We start from the raw sequence: 16,778 nt of genomic DNA, 5'->3' as shown, positions 1-16,778 counted from the left end.
TCAACTTAACTTAACTTAACTTACAATACCATACCATACCATACCATATCTTATCTTATCTTATCTTATCTTATCTTATCTTATCTTATCTTATCTTATCTTATCTTATCTTATCTTATCTTATCTTATCTTAACTTAACTTAACTTAACTTAACTTACCATATCTTATCTTATCTTATCTTATCTTATCTTATCTTATCTTATCTTATCTTATCTTATCTTATCTTAACTTAACTTAACTTACCATACCTTACCTTAACTTACTTTACCTTAACTTACCTTAACATACCATACCATATCTTATCGTATCGTATCGTATCGTATCGTATCGTATCGTATCTTATCTTATCTTATCTTATCTTATCTTATCTTATCTTATCTTATCTTATCTTATCTTATCTTATCTTAACTTAACTTAACTTAACTTAACTTAACTTAACTTAACTTACCATACCTTACCTTACCTTAACTTACTTTATCTTAACTTACCTTAACTTAACATACCATACCTTATCTTATCTTATCTTATCTTATCTTATCTTATCTTATCTTATCTTATCTTTGCTTGTTTTACCTTATTTAGCACAACAGAGTGAGATTATTTTTTTTTAATCCAAGAATAAGGATAATGCTTGTATCTGTTTTTGGTCCACATGGCGATAAACTCGTATTTTGACAAATTAAAATCTATCGTTTTAAGCATACCTTCTTTTTCTTTATTAGTGTTAGTGTTAGTTTCACATATTTATCGTGTAACCGTTAACCATCCATAGTCTAAGCTGGTCTGAGGCTGCCCTGTTAAAAACACCAGGTACTTCATGTACTTCACATACTTCAGAATCTCAGGGGTCTCAGGGGTCTGTGCTCAAACTTTCCACCCAGTCTTGTATAACTGGTGCAGTAGTTCCTATTGACAGACAGGAGGTCATATACACTCCCTGGTGAGGGGAACTTTAAACCATTTTCCATTTACACAGTGTTAACTATGGATGTTTGACCTCTGTTTCTGTATTTATGCGTTTCCACCCAGGGCGAGTTAATGTGTAACACAAGGTGCACTCTTATGAGAAAAAAAAAACAAAACACTTAGCAAAGGCTCATTTGTTTTAAATTTAAGTGAACACTGAGATTTCCAAGTTTTCCACTTCTTATCTGCATATTAGTCCCATAAAATCACTGACCTGCTGCTTTGAGGGCTGGAAAAGACACGGACGACCGGCCTCAGAATGATCCAAACCACTGAATGCACACTAATGTCTGTTTCTGTCTTTACAGTATATTCACTCTGCAGGGATCATTCATCGGGTTAGTATTTCAGTATATTTCCTAGAGCCCGACCGATCTGGGATTTTTGGAGCCGATGCCGATACTGATATTGGGGGGCTAAAAAAAAGCCGATACCCAATATATCGTCTGATATCCGATATTGGCCGATAACCGATATATTGGCCGGTATATGAAATAAGAACATTGATCTACACATGATATAATAATCTTATATTAGATAATTGTGGACGGGTGGATAAACAGTTGCATAAATCTTTGTTTATCTCACAAAGATAATTTACACAATTATAAAACGCTGTATAATAGTCTTATATTAGACTAGTCTGTGACCTGTGGGGACCAACGTGTTGTAGATGTGGTAGTTTTTTTGCTGGGGAGAGCAGACTTTTGAAAAAGATGTGAGTCTATATTTTAGAAGTAGTGACATCAAAATTGTTTGGTAAACCATTCTTTAAAATGTAAGCGACATCTACCTTTAACTCTTTCATGCATGAATTATGAGAAACTTAGTCGAGACTTTTTGCCGGAGTGTTTTTATTCCTCTTTAGGCATGTAAAAAACAATGCAACTGCAATTTTAATATTTTATTTATGAAGCTATTTTTCATGGTGTTACAAAATGTCCACCATACTTTTAACTTCTGAAGCAAAGAAATGTGTATTTAACAGCATCAGAAAATGATATACTGTGGGAAGACTATGCCATTAAACATTTTTAATGCTCCTAATCTGATGTTTTCTCACATTTTAACATATTCTAATACTAGTTGTTACTCACTTAATGGAGATATTATGCAAAAAAAAAAAACAACGAAAAAACAAACAAACAAACAACTGTTAATTACACTCTAAGAACAATAAGCAATTGATTTGCACTAAAACATGTTACTGCAGATCAATCGATTTATCAAGAACAGTAAAGTTTCACTAATGGTATGAATTGCAGTTGAAATACAGCCAATGATGTATGGCATCAATTTAGTGGATCTGAATAATTGCAAATTTCTTCCAATATAGAATAAATATGAATGAATGAATGAATGAATGTTTTTATTATTGTGTCTTGCATAAAAAAACATGCCTAGCCCTTACATGGGCTTATAAGACACCAAAAATACAGACCAAAAATCAAACACCAGACAATAGGCACAATAGATATGAACAAAACAAAATACTGACCTATTTAAACAAACACATCTGCCCGCTTTTTCCAGGCTTTACAAACAAATAATGCTAATTTATATACATTAGAACTAAACAACCATTTCATCTTGTCATCATCAGTGCTCCAGAACATATCAGGATTTCGGATACACATATCATCAAACAAAGAGGCTCTCAATTCATCATATAGAGGACAATAGGAAAGAAAATGTGATTCATTTTCCACTTCCCCCAAATCACACAATATCTGGAATTTTTAACACTGATATTAATCCTTAGATGTTACTGGATGCTAGCATATTTTTCTACCTACAGGGGTGTCCTGATGTAGAAGGATTTACAAGATATTCCTGCGATGTTCAGCATGTCTGACTTCCTTTCAGCCATCTTGGTTATGAGTGTAAAAAAAAAAAAAAAAGCACTTCCCATGACTGGCCAATAGGTGACAGTGTATGGGATCATGTGCAAGGGTCCCACTGTGTTGGCAACTAAAATGTCAAAACCCATAAATATACAAAAGAACAGCTTTTGAAGAGCTGTCCACTCTACTGACCACTATGCATGAAAGGGTTAATGAGTCCAACTACAAAACAAGCTATGCAATCACAACAATAATTACAGCAAAAATTTGACTTGTCACAACATTATGTTTTCCCTCACAAATTTTGATGTGTCTGCCTCACGGCACTACAACTGCCCATGTGGACTAAGGACTAAACTGAGCATGTGCAGACTGAATTAGGTGAGTCCTAAGTTGTTCCTGACTGGAGCAATTGCAAGTGTTTGCACATACACACAGGAGCAGCGAGCGACAGAATCTCCGCAGCAAAAAAAGTTAATAAATCGGTTACATATTGGCCAACGTTGATTAACTGGTGATACGCTATAATCGGCATGATTAATTGGTCGGGCTCTAATATTATCTAATGCACTGCTTCATGCATGCACCTACATTTTGTATCTACTAGGGATGTAACGATTACCGGTATAACGATAAACCGCGGTAAAATTGCAGACTTAGTACAGGGTGACACAAAAAAACAGGAACTTTTTAACAATCCAATAAAACCAAGAGTGATGGAAGAAAAATATTTTATTCATAGTAACTGAAACCTTAAAACATGCCATTTAAGAAACAATGATGGAATTTTCATTTTTAAAAAATGACTTCCTGTAGATGGCGTCCTCCTGTACGAATGCATTCTTGAAATCTGCTGCTGAGATTCCTCATTGACCGCTGCAACATCTCAGCTGGGATACTGTGAATTTCATCCTGAATTCTCTGTTTTAACTCATCCAGAGTTCTTGGTCGAGTCGTGTACACTTTACTCTTGAGATAGCCCCACAAGAAAAAATCACAAACGGACAAATGTGGCGATCTAGGGGGCCAGGGAACGTTACCGAATCTTGAGATCACACGGTTACCGAACAATTCTCGCACAGCCGCCAATGGTTACTAAAATGGGGGTGTGTTTACTTGCTCAAGGTCACTGTCTCGCAGTGCTGCCACTTGCTCATGTCTGCCAATACGCACTTCAAAAATTCCCGTTTTTTTGGGTCACCCTGTATTACCGTTTAAATTCTAATTATCATGATAACCGTGTTTGATTACCACACTTTTAGGGGACAAAACGCCTATGTAAAGATCTACTTTTATGTCAAATATTTGAGTATAGTTTTAATTTATTACAATTTTGATTTTCTATACCTAATATTTGGAACCAATATTCACTTTTAAGTCTTTGAAAAGGTTTGTTACGCATCTTTGTGTTATTTATGCAATAAATTATATACATTTTTCAAATCAGATTTTATAGATTTTTATGTTTTTATAGTAGGTTAAAGTGAAAAAATAACAGGCAGATTATATACATGAAGATGTGCAAAAAAAAAAAAAAGATACCAAACATGGGTATAGTAAACATTTGTTTATATAGTATATAAAGGCAAATTAAAAGTACTGAAAAACGAACAAAATAGGCTCAGACCACTAAGGGTTAGCACTTGAATGTTTCTGCAACAGAAAGTACATTGTGCCAGTTATTTTATTTGTTTTTTGTTTTTCAAAATACAACTTGGTTAAATTCTTTCAGTGTGTGTATTAGTACTTTTTCAACATTTTGAGCACAATTTCAACAATACCGCGATAATAATGATAACCGTGATGATTTTAGTCACAATAACCGTGATATGAAATTTTCATATCGTTACATCCCTAGTATCTACTTAATATTTGATACTATTTGATAAAACTTATTTCATGTTGCCTCAGGATCTGAAACCTGGTAATCTTGCCGTGAATGAGAATTGTGAATTAAAGGTAAGTTAAAAATAAATAATCAACAATTTCAGCTTTACAAATGACAGGGGAAAACCCGGAGAAGTCCTAGTATTGTAGATTATAGGGATAGTAATGAATCTGTGACTGCGGGCAGATCCTGGACTTCGGCTTGGCGAGGCAGACCGAGACTGAAATGACGGGTTATGTGGTGACACGTTGGTACAGAGCTCCAGAGGTCATATTCAACTGGATGCACTATAGTCAGACAGGTAGGAAACGTACCACCTGCCTCTAAGACCAAACAGGCCAACATACTGTATCCCATTTCTATCACTGATGTGGTGTGTGTGTGTGTGTGTGTGTGTGTGTGTGTGTGTGTGTGCGTCCCCTCCCTCAGTGGACGTCTGGTCGGCCGCCTGCATTCTGGCTGAGATGATTACAGGCCGCGTTCTGTTCCCAGGACACGACAGTATCCTCACACAGTTGGAATAAAGGACGAAGGTGCATGGACCTGTTCTGTTTCTGCGTCAGTCCTGTGATGAACCTCAGATCTGCACTAAGTACAACCTAATCACCAAAGTCATCCATTAAACCCCTGGATTTATCCTATAAATAGGATAATCCTCCCATTGGATCATTACTGCAGTGATTATTATGTTTCATGTTGCAGCAAGTTGTTTAACCCTGAATGTTCAGAAACGAGAAGCTCCTCCAGTTAGGATAAAAAAATGGTTTCCATGTGACTCTGTTTCAGAAAACTCAAATTATTGATCTGTATCAAGCAAAGAAAACAACTAAGGTAATTACTGAAACTACAAAATTTGATTACCCATCATGCCTAGTGCCCACAGTAGAAGCCTGTGGGAGGTAGTGATTACCCATCATGCTTAGTACCTATAGTACAAACCTGTGGGGGGGCAGTGATTACCCATCATGCCTAGTGCCCACACTACAAACCTGTGGGGGGGGCAGTGATTACCCATCATGCCTAGTGCCTCCAGTACAAGCCTGTGGGGGGGCAGTGATTACCCATCATGACTAGTGCCTCCAGTACAAGCCTGTGGGGGGGCAGTGATTACCCATCATGCCTAGTGCCTCCAGTACAAGCCTGTGGGGGGGCAGTGATTACCCATCATGACTAGTGCCTCCAGTACAAGCCTGTGGGGGGGCAGTGATTACCCATCATGCCTAGTGCCTACAGTACAAGCCTGTGGGGGGGGCAGTGATTACCCATCATGACTAGTGCCTACAGTACAAGCCTGTGTGTGTGTGTGTGGGGGGGGGCAGTGATTACCCATCATACCTAGTGCCTACAGTACAGACAACTGGGGGCAGTGATTACCCATCATGCCTAGTGCCTACAGTACAAGCCTGTGGGGGCAGTGATTACCCATCATGCCTAGTGCCTACAGTACAAGCCTGTGGGGGTAGTGATTACCCATCATGCTTAGTGCCTACAGTACGAACCTGTGGGGGGGCAGTGATTACCCATCATGCCTAGTGCCTACAGTATAAGTCTGTGGGGGCAGTGATTACCCATCATGCCTAGTGCCTACAGTATGAGTCGAGGGGGGCAGTGATATACCTTTTTTATTGAAAGGGTTTTCAAAATCCAACAAATTTTCTTCAATAACAAAGAAAATCTTTGGTTGCTCATAATTTGGGGTCAACAAGTTGGAAATCAAGTCATTTTCATCTTGTACTATTTCATGTGTTTTGTGTTGTGAGCTTTCTTTAACAACCTTGTTCAGGTATTGATCAGCTGAAGAAGATCCTGCGACTGACAGGAACACCAGATAGATCCCTGGTTCAGAAGATGCAGAGCAAAGATGTACGTTTTGTCTTTTCTGCATTTCCTGGCTAACACCATCATTTGATCATTTTATCCTATTTATTTGTAAACCTGTAAATGTGCCATGTTAGAAATTTTGCACTCATTCTTTTTCAATTTGTAAATTCTTGCTAAGGAATTGATCGTAACCTGCATTATCCATTTCTTTAGGCTCAATCCTATGTGCAAGGCCTCCCTCCACAAAAGAAGAAAAACTTCAGAGAGGTGTTTCCAGACATGAATGAAAACGGTGCATTTAATTACTTCCTTTTGTTCATTTAAACCACAACTAAGATTTTTTTTCTTACCTCTTTTAAAGGTGCAGTTTGGGACATTTACATACGGTCGCAGAAAAAATTATTAGACCATCAAAAGTCATCAAAAACAATAGTTCTGAAATTAAGTGCTAACTCCTGTGTGTATTATGTGACTAAAACAGACAGAAAAGAAAACATGGAATGCCTAAAAGCACTGTTTTTGTCAGTACAGTGCCATAGATATTGATGTAAGAACTGAAGTGATTTTGGTTATTATCAAGAAAACATGGAAAATGGATAGATATCAGCTCTGAAATTAAACTACTATGAGTTATTTTTGTGTTTATCATTATATTTGTCCAAACAAATCTACCTTTAGTTGTACCAGGCATTAAAATGAAAAAGAAATTGAAGAAAACAAGGGTGGTGTAATAATTTTTTTCCGCGACTGTAACTTGTGTGTTGTCATTGTTTAGTCCCTGTTTGAGTCCATTTCTAAGTTGATGACAGTTAGTGTTGCAGACAGTTACAGCTGCACACAAGGCAATGAAAAACTCCACAGCCGGTGTAAGGGTTCAACCCAAATCCACTACATAGACCAGTTTCCACTGTTGGAATCAGCTGGACTCTGTGGCAGGGACCGGATACTGTCAAATGTTGTTTCTAGTGTGACCTTTGACCTCCGCTGAGGCCACACATGAGCCCAAGCAGTAGTAACCAAAGTCCCAATAGTCCTGCATCCCAGCCAGGATGTCCATGTGGGCCCCAGAAGGGTTACAATTGGGCTGCATATAAGGGTCCCATGTGGGTTTGTCCGCAGTTTCCATGGTGGCCTCACATGTAGGGATGGGAATCGAGAACCGGTTCTTTTTGAGAACCGGTTCCCAGTAGCTTGATTCCTTGGAATCGTTTGCCTGCCTGCTTAACGATTCTGCTTACTGGTTCTGCCTTCGTTGCACATGCGCGATGACGTCACGCTTACACTGCATTGCTTTGGTCAGAACGTAGCCAACATGGCGTTGAGGCAGAAACGTTCTAAAAAGATGACACCAGGTCCACTTACTTGTAACACTTGCAAAGCTTCCATTTCTTCAAAAGAGTGGAATCCCTCTAGTATGCTCAAACATTTGTCCACAGTATGTGATTCAGTTACAGGAATGTCACGTATTTGGTACGCTACTTAGCGGCGCTTGTGAATGTAGCGGCAAAGTGAATGCCAGGCCCAGTTCCGGTTCCGGTGTGGGCAACAAATGTCGTACCCAAATACTAGTTTCTGAAGGTAGGGGAAAGGAAATGAGATGCACAACAATGGGAGATAAGCCGAGTCGAACCGGTTTCACGTAGTAGAAATGTGGAAATAGTGGAATTAGTAAAGCGTCTTTAGTTTCACTTTCACTGTACGCCCCCCACCCACCCCCGAACCTGGCCCGGCGTCATCTGTTATTGTTATTATTTGTACATACTGTATATGTTACATTTTCTGTGCAGAGATGGAAATATAAAAGACAGTTAATGCAAACACATTTGTTTGTACTTTTATTCCCTCACCCAATGAGAATCGATAAGAGAATCAATAAGGAATTAGATCGATAAGCAAAATCGATAATAGAATCGGAATCATTAAATTCTTAACGATTCCCATCCCTACCCTCATGTGTTTGCCCATATCAGAATCAAAATCAGAATCAGAATCAGAATCTTTTTACTCTCATTGTACCAAGTACAACAAAACTGAGGTAAAGTTCTCCGGTTCAGTGCAAGAATTTACAGACAGACAACAAATATCAGTAAAACAACAACAAATGTCAGTAAAAGGCAGAGTTATTTACATGAAAAAATAAAACGTATCGCAAACTAAGATATTTGTAAAACATAGAATTTAACTAGTGCAAATAACATGAGAAGTAGTGCAAATGACATGAAAGATAAATATCGGGGGATAAATAATGTGAAGAATAAATAATATGAGATAATCAGATCTCTGATTCTGATATGGGCAAACACATGTGGGGTCACCATGGAAACTGCGAACAAACCCAAATGGGACCCTTACATGCGGCCCACATGTCACTCTTCTGGGACCCACATGGACATGCTGGCTCGGATGTGTGTCATCAGACCAAGACAAGAGATCCAAAGAACCAGAAGATATTTAGCTTGTCAGTGTCCCAAAGCTGTGAACCAGAGGTCTCAAACATGCGGCCCAGGGGCCAAATCCAGTCCACCGAAGGGTCCAATCTGGCCCCTGGGATGAATTTGTGAAATGCAAAAATTACACTGAAGATATTAATCATTTTAGTTCAGGTTCCACATACAGACCAGTTTAATCTCAAGTGGGTCAGTAAAATACTCTCATAATAACCTATAAATACTCACAACTCCAGATTTTTCTCTTTGTAAATATAAACATTTTCATGTCATTTTACTGTATTTACACTAAAACAAACTATCATTTCACAAAAACGTGAATAATCTGAACAAATATGAACATTTTGAAATGTCTGAAGTGCAAGTTTACCAATATTCTGTCTGTTATGAAATGTTTTGTGTATTTGTTGATCTGCTGTGATCTGTAAGTTGTAATTTACATGTGTAAAAGATAAACTGAGACATAATATTGTTAAAATCGCACTTAGTTTCCTTCAGATTTTTCAGTTTGTTCATGTTATTCACATTGTTTTAAAGGATAGTAGATGTAAATATTTTCATTGCATAATTTTACTTTTTTCGCTCTCTATAACATAGAGGAAAGTTCAGAGTTGACATTATTTATATATTATTATGTTATTATTTCACTGGTCTGGCCCACTTCAGATCAAATTTGGCTTACTGTGGCCCCTGAACTAAAATGAGTTTGACACCCCTGCTGTAAACGGTGTCTGAATCCCTATTGAAATTGTGGTTGTGTTTTTTATTTTTTATTTTACTTTTTTGAGAGGATATGAATCATAGTGGATGAAAAAATAAGATAAGGTCTTCACAACCTGTGAGCTCCCAAGAAAATATTTATTCACCACAGTGACGTTTCGAGCATCGGCCCTTCATCAGACATGAAACAGGTCATGACACACAGCTGTTTATACAGAATACTAACTGCAGTATCACATGACAGGCAATGCAAATTATCTCATGTTAACAGTAACTTAACTTGTAAATATGTAAATGTTGCACTAATGCTGTGGTTTTGTCACCACATTCAGATGGGCAGAAAAATACACACACAGAACACTGTACTTGATTTAAAAGGATTAAAGGGTTAAATACTAGGGCCGCACAATATTGGAAAAAACTGACATTGCAATATTTTTTAACCCTGCAATATATATTGCGATATGAACAAATACTCAGGAGGATATAATAGCATATAAAAAACATATAAAGCATAATAGTATATAAAAAGCTGTGTGGTGCCGACGTAAATGGTCAAACAAATTAGTTGCATTACCTCTCATTATTGACACAGAACACGTATTTCAATATCATCCTTCTTGTAGCCGAAATAATTCCAGATAACTAACGTTGCTTTTCTTGTTTTTTGCACCAAGACTTCATTTACGGTGATTTTCTCTTGTTCGTTGCTCATTTTTCAATGTTGTTACCAGTGACTCATTCCAAACTGATTAAGAACGAATGTGATTGGTGGATTGCTACATGCAGTGTGTGTCAGGTACCCAGGTTGAAATTACATGAGAACACATCGAGTTCATTTGCCTTCCAAATATTGCAGGACCTGCGATGTGACTATTGCGCACATGTACATTGCAATGATGATGCTCAAACGATATATTGTGCAGCTCCATTAAATACTTATTCCCATCCATTCTTATAGTAGACAGCGGTGTTTGTGATGCATCGTGGGACGTACACTGTAAGCCCGGACTTTGTATTTACTAAAATGCTTTAATTACAATGTACTTAACCCTCCGGTATCCGGGTGCGCTTTTTAGACACACTTTGCGCTTTGTGTTAAAAAACTTCATATTATTTTTCACAATTTAAATAAGGTTAGAATTCAAAAGTTGTTCATTTTTGCATGATCTTTAAAATTCTGGCCACCAACTAAAATTTGCGCATTGTAAACAAAAGAAAATTACAAGACTAGCATCTGTCTCCCAAGTGTGCCTAAAACGCACTATTTCTTCCATTATAACCACTGTTTTTGATCTGAAAGCCATTAAGGCATAAATCATGCTTTTACTGATATCTGGGCTTCCGTTGAGAGGTGAGGGTCTAAATTAGTTTGTTAACGTTGTTAATATTGCTGTTAATCATTGACATATGCCAGGCTGCAAAAATCTAATATGTAATCCAATTTTTATGTAGTATTTTGAAAAAAAAATCATATTTTGTATTTTTTGCATCAAAAAATGTATTGACATCATGATAAAAAGAGATCGTTTAAAGGGTTAAAAAAAAAAAAAAAAGTAAAATGAATGATTATTTGATATGTATGATTAGGGCTGACTTTGATTTACAAAAATAAAGTCAAATTAGAGCAGAAAAATAAATCAATATTTAATATTTAATAGTTTGATTTATAGATGTGCATTTTTGGCACACTTGGTGACAGATGCTAGTATTTTTGAACATTTGACCTAGCACCAAAAATAATAATGCAAATTAACCAGTGGTGGAGTTAATCATTGACATATGCTAGGCTGCAAAAATCAAATAATATGTGATCCACTTTTTATGTAGTATTTTGAAAAAAATTAATTTTTTGTGTTTTTTGCATCCAAAAAATGGTTTGTTTTCATTACAAATACGGCATTTAAAGGGTTAAAAAATGTGACAATTATTGAGTATTTGGTATTTTTATTTACAGCTGAAGTTGATGAAATACAAAAAAGTGTAAAAGAATTAAAAACAAACTGTGAGAAGTGTTTTTTGACATTATTCCACAAGTGTGCCAGAAAGGCACACTTGGTGCTTAGTAAGGGCCTTGCTGGACGGGATACCGGATGGTTAAATGATTTAAGTTTTATTACTATAAAATGTGGAGTATATTCTACTCATTTGTAGACATAGTCGAAAGTACGAAAAAGTGTAAGTTGAATGGATTTACTGTAAATCACTAAGTTTTAGTCATGACCACACCTTTTTATCTCTGCATTGCATTGTGGGTATTGGGCATGTTGTTGAAAATGTGTTATTTTTATGTGCAGGGGTTCAGCAGGGTTGTGGTGTTAGTGTTAATTTTGACTTTATGTGTGTATGGCAGTGTTTATTGGCCTTTTTGTGTTTGTTTTTGTATTTTTGTAGAGCTGCACCATGAGTAAGAGCCATAGACCCATCAATGGCTTTACTGTTCATCAATAATTTCTCTTGATGTAAATCTTTATGCCTTGCCAAATTGATAGCACTTCCTGTGCGGGCAAATTACATTGAGCTAACTTCAATCCACGCTTCAATATATAAGTTGAATAATTATATAAAGCAAATTAAATTGCAAAATATTTATTGGAGTTGAGTACAATGATCTGATGATATTAAGTCTAATGATTATACAAAGTAATTGACATTGCCACAAATTTTAAGCTAAATTAACTTGGCATTTAGTGTGTTGTACTTAAAATAGCAATTCCATTCAAATCAAGTATTTAAGTTTAATACACTCAAGTTTTTGTTACATTTTTTTAAGGCAACCGGTTTCCTCAAATTTTTAAATTAAATTCAATTTATCCGGTCTTACACTGCACTACATGACACTGAAGAGTCATACTGTGATATTTGTCCAGTCCACATCTGCAGGTTTTCATGTTGAATCATTTTACCATAAGAGTTTGTCCTGTCATGTCATTTTGACCTGTTCCACCTGTCAGAGCCGGTGGTGTCCGGGATCAGTTCTGTTACAAACAGGAGATGGAACGGCTCTGAAAACCACAGCGCATGAAGATAAATAAGACTGAGTGTGTTTTGTGTGTCCAGCTGTGGATCTGCTGGAGGGTATGCTGCTGCTGGACCCAGAGACGAGGCTCACCGCCAAACAGGGACTGTCGCACCCATTCCTGGAGGAGTATCACGACCCGGAGAGTGAACCAGACTCCCAGCCCTATGACGACTCCTTCGAGAACCTGGAACTGGCTGTCGGAGAGTGGAAGAGTAAGTACAGCTCTGAACAGATCACAATCAGTATATTTCATAATGCAACGGCAGTAATATTTACCTGTTTTTTGTGGTCTGTGTTGCCAACACATACAGACATACACAGTTGAGGACAAAATTATTAGCCCCCCTATGAAATTTTAAGTTTCTTCAAGATTTTCCTAAGTACTTTTTTAACAGAGCAAGGAATTTTCAACATAGCATTTCTGAACATACTAGTTTTCTTTAGAAGGCACAAATTATTTATATTTGCACACCAAAACAGCATTATTTAGAAAAAAACTAAAATAACCAGGGACATTGTTATTAGCCCCCTTTAAGAAATGACCATTTATTAAGTCATGGCACAAAGCACTTTTGTGCAATGATGTGCTGTAACTTCACAGGTGATGTGTTTAAAAGTGATCAGATGAATCAAGTGATTTCACTTAACATTTAAGTTAAAACATGGTATAAAAGCCTCAGTATGGCTCATTGAGCTGTCAGTTGAGAAAGCACCATGCCCAAAACTGTAGAGAAATCCGTTTGGACCCGAGAAAAATGATTATTGATGTAGACAAAGCAGGAGAGGGATGCACAAATCAAGCCAAGCATTTCCAAGTGTCAAGAACTGGAGTGAGAAGTATAATCCAGAAATTCAAAAACAGCCACACAGTACAGAACAAGCCTTGCAGAGATAGGAAGTGAAAGATTTCAAAGACCCTGGAAAGAAAACTAGTGAGAGATGGGTCTAAAGACCCCAGAACAACTGCCAAGACACTGGTGAATGACTTGGCCACATCAGGAATCATAGTCTCTAAGAAGACAGTCACTATAGCTCTGAACTGGAATGGACTAAAAGGATGCAGACCAAGAAAAACTCCACTTTTGAAGAAGAGACACCTTTAAGCCAGACTTAAATATGCTCAGGACAACCTGGAGAAACATTATGCATACTGGAAGTGTGTCCTATGGTCTGATGAGACCAAACTAGAGCTCTTTGGCCATAGAGGCAGCGTTTATGTTTGGAGAAAAAAGGGAGAGGCAAAGAACCCAAAGAACACCGTCCCTACAGTGAAACATGGTGGTGGGAGTATTGTGTTGTGGGGATGCTATAGTGCATCTGGAACTAGAAATCTGGTCAAGGTGGAAGGAATCATGAACAAAGAAAGATGTGGAGATTTTGAAAGAAAACCTTAAGCAGTCAGCAGTAACACTGGGTCTGGGTCATTGCTTCATCTTCCAATATGACAACAATCCAAAACATACATCTCTCTTGGTGAAGAGCTATCTTCAGAAGACCAAAGTGAATGGAACTGAGTGGCCTGCACAGAGCCCTGACTTAAATCCCATTGAAAATATTCGGGGTGACCTAAAAAAGAACATCCATGCCAGAAGGCCACCAAATCTGGAGGAGCTAGGAAAGATTTGCCAAAGAAGAATGGGCTGGGATTCCTCAAAAAAAATGTCAGAGACTTGTAATAAAAAAATACTAAGACTGCAGGCTGTTATCCAGCAAAAAGGATACACAATTGACTATTAGGATCAGGGGGGCTAATAATTTTGACCCTGGTACTTTTTGTTTTTTGTGGAATATTTTCATTTCTGTGTGCAAACTAAAATCATGTAAGCATCCAAAATAAAACTAGGATATCTAAAAAAGCTGTGTTAAAAATGTGTTGCTCTGTGTAAAAGCACTCGGGAAATACCTTTAAAACAATGACATTTTTGTAGGGGGGCTAATAATTTTGTCCTCAACTGTATAGTAAACTGGTGGAAAAAGTGTTTGTTCACCCCATGCAGTTGTGATATCATTAGCCTCATACCATAGTTGCCTAAGTCATTCACCATATGGACAAAAGTATTGGGACATGTTGAATTCAGGTGTTTCTTTTCTAACAGGGGTCTGGGATATAAAACAATAATGACAGATATCACAATATAGTTTTTTGGATATTTCAGGTATAAACATCAGTGTTAATGATCAATATGATATTTATCCCAATATAAAACTGTATTATGATATTTGTCGTTATTGTTTTATATCCCAGACCACTGTTAGAAAAGAAACACCTGAATTCAATGTGTTCAAATACTTTTGTTCATATAGTGGTTGTTATGCTTTGAGGCTAACAATATATACATTAGGAATCAGTCTTAAGTCTTTGAACTGTGCCTAGTATTGGTCCATTAAACCTACATGCACCTTCTGCACATGCTCAGTTCCATCCACGTCCAAACTGGATGTTTCAGCAGATAATGAAACACATCCAGGACACGACAGGTTGAAACTATTAGGCTAGTGGTTCTTAACCGGGGTTTGATCGAACCCTAGGGGTTCGGTGAGTCAGTGTCAGGGGTTTGGCGGAGGTCAAGACACACACCCGACTCATTAGTCAGGTGTGTGTGTCGGGGTAGGTCCGTGTATGTAAACAAACGGCTTTGGAGACTCTTTCTCTGACTGACATCCAATATACGCGGCGTATCGTTGCTTATAGCACTCCAACACAATCCGGAAGTGTTTATAATCTCTTCCACTCGTCTGACAATGAATTATTTGAGTATTTTCCACATCGTTGTTATGACTTTTGCTACTTCCTGTTAACCACGGAGGCAGCCATGTGTAGCGTTTGTTTACATTTTTCGGTCATCGCACTGGTCAGTTACAATCATGTGACGACCGACGCACTGTCGCGGATGGAGAAATCGTATTACGCTAAAGCTGTCAGTCACACTGATTTGCAGTAAATATTCATTATTATTGTAGCCTGATTGTAATTAGGTGATGGGTGTGTGTTAAAATGTTAAAAATGATAAATAGCATAAATACAATAAGTTCATTATTGGAATACATAAGGTTAAAAATTAAAACCATTTCAGTGCGGTAGTATTAAAAAAGGTCATGTCTTTGTGAAAAGGTATGTAATTTGTTGTGAGTTCATGCACTGAATTGGTTTTGTTCTTTGAACACAGTGATGTTAATGCACGGTTCATTTTGTGCATCAGTAAAACATATACCTGTGTCTTGAATTTGAAAAAAATCATATTTTATTTTTTAATAAAGAAGGGTTCGGTGAATGCACATATGAAACTGGTGGGGTTCAGTACCTCCAACAAGGTTAAGAACCACTGTATTAGGCACACCTGTAAAAACATAAAAAACATTTTTCTGCCAATATTTTGTTCTAATATTTGAGATTATGTAAAATTTTATGGGAGTCTGAATCTCTTTTTCCACTACTGTAGTTCCACGGGGGCTCATAACCTGTGGAAATCCAACCAGTTCTCCACCATTACTAGACTAACCATTTCTACTAACCCTAAACACGTACCAGGTTTGTGTTTGTGTAGCTGTGATATAAAGTCAGGCCCTTCAGTTCAGTATAAATATGACATTAGCATCTGTCGACAAAGTGCTAAAACTGAGCTCCTGCTTGTATTTTCATGTATATTCACGCGTCAGTATTTTAGTGTTTAATGTGTGATATTTCTTTCTTTGTCATCAAATCAGGTCTTATCCACATGGAGATCATGACCTTTGACCCTGACAACCCCAGTGTGACAGCCATGTAGGACTGTGATACACCTGTTACTGTTTGGTATTCATATGTACACATTGTAAAGGTCAATAAACTACATTTATGTAGATTTTCTTCTGTTTTATGACAACTTCCACTTAAGTTTAAGGGACGACTGGCTGGTTACCATCGGCCCACACTGCAGGGTATAGTCATCAGTTCGTCGTCCGTCCATTTGTGGAAAATCTTTGGTGTGGACTGAAGGCCGAGGGTTTTCAAGTGTGGGCAGGTTATGTTAATGAAAACATACTAAACTGCAAAAGTACAAAATGCTGTCGGCTCATTTCATAAAAATGG

The 16,778-nt window shown here is 37.4% G+C and overlaps 1 protein-coding gene across 1 annotated transcript in view; it reads left to right on the top strand.

The window, feature by feature from the left end:
* LOC115422730 (mitogen-activated protein kinase 12) overlaps positions 1-16,551 on the top strand; it is a 39,389-nt gene extending 22,838 nt beyond the window's left edge. Inside the window, exons 5-12 of the mRNA XM_030139229.1 lie at positions 1,276-1,305; positions 4,723-4,770; positions 4,886-5,000; positions 5,129-5,200; positions 6,483-6,562; positions 6,734-6,812; positions 12,748-12,921; positions 16,415-16,551. Of these exons, the coding sequence (XP_029995089.1) occupies positions 1,276-1,305; positions 4,723-4,770; positions 4,886-5,000; positions 5,129-5,200; positions 6,483-6,562; positions 6,734-6,812; positions 12,748-12,921; positions 16,415-16,476 (660 nt within the window). The 3' untranslated portion in view covers positions 16,477-16,551. The remainder of the gene's footprint in view (positions 1-1,275; positions 1,306-4,722; positions 4,771-4,885; positions 5,001-5,128; positions 5,201-6,482; positions 6,563-6,733; positions 6,813-12,747; positions 12,922-16,414) is intronic.
* The last annotated feature ends 227 nt before the right edge of the window (positions 16,552-16,778 follow it).

This window comes from Sphaeramia orbicularis, chromosome 7 (genome assembly GCF_902148855.1).
Source record: "Sphaeramia orbicularis chromosome 7, fSphaOr1.1, whole genome shotgun sequence".
Taxonomy (NCBI): Eukaryota; Metazoa; Chordata; class Actinopteri; order Kurtiformes; family Apogonidae; genus Sphaeramia; species Sphaeramia orbicularis.
The sequence above is the reverse complement of the archived record's forward strand: the minus strand, read 5'-3'. Positions and strand labels throughout refer to the sequence as shown.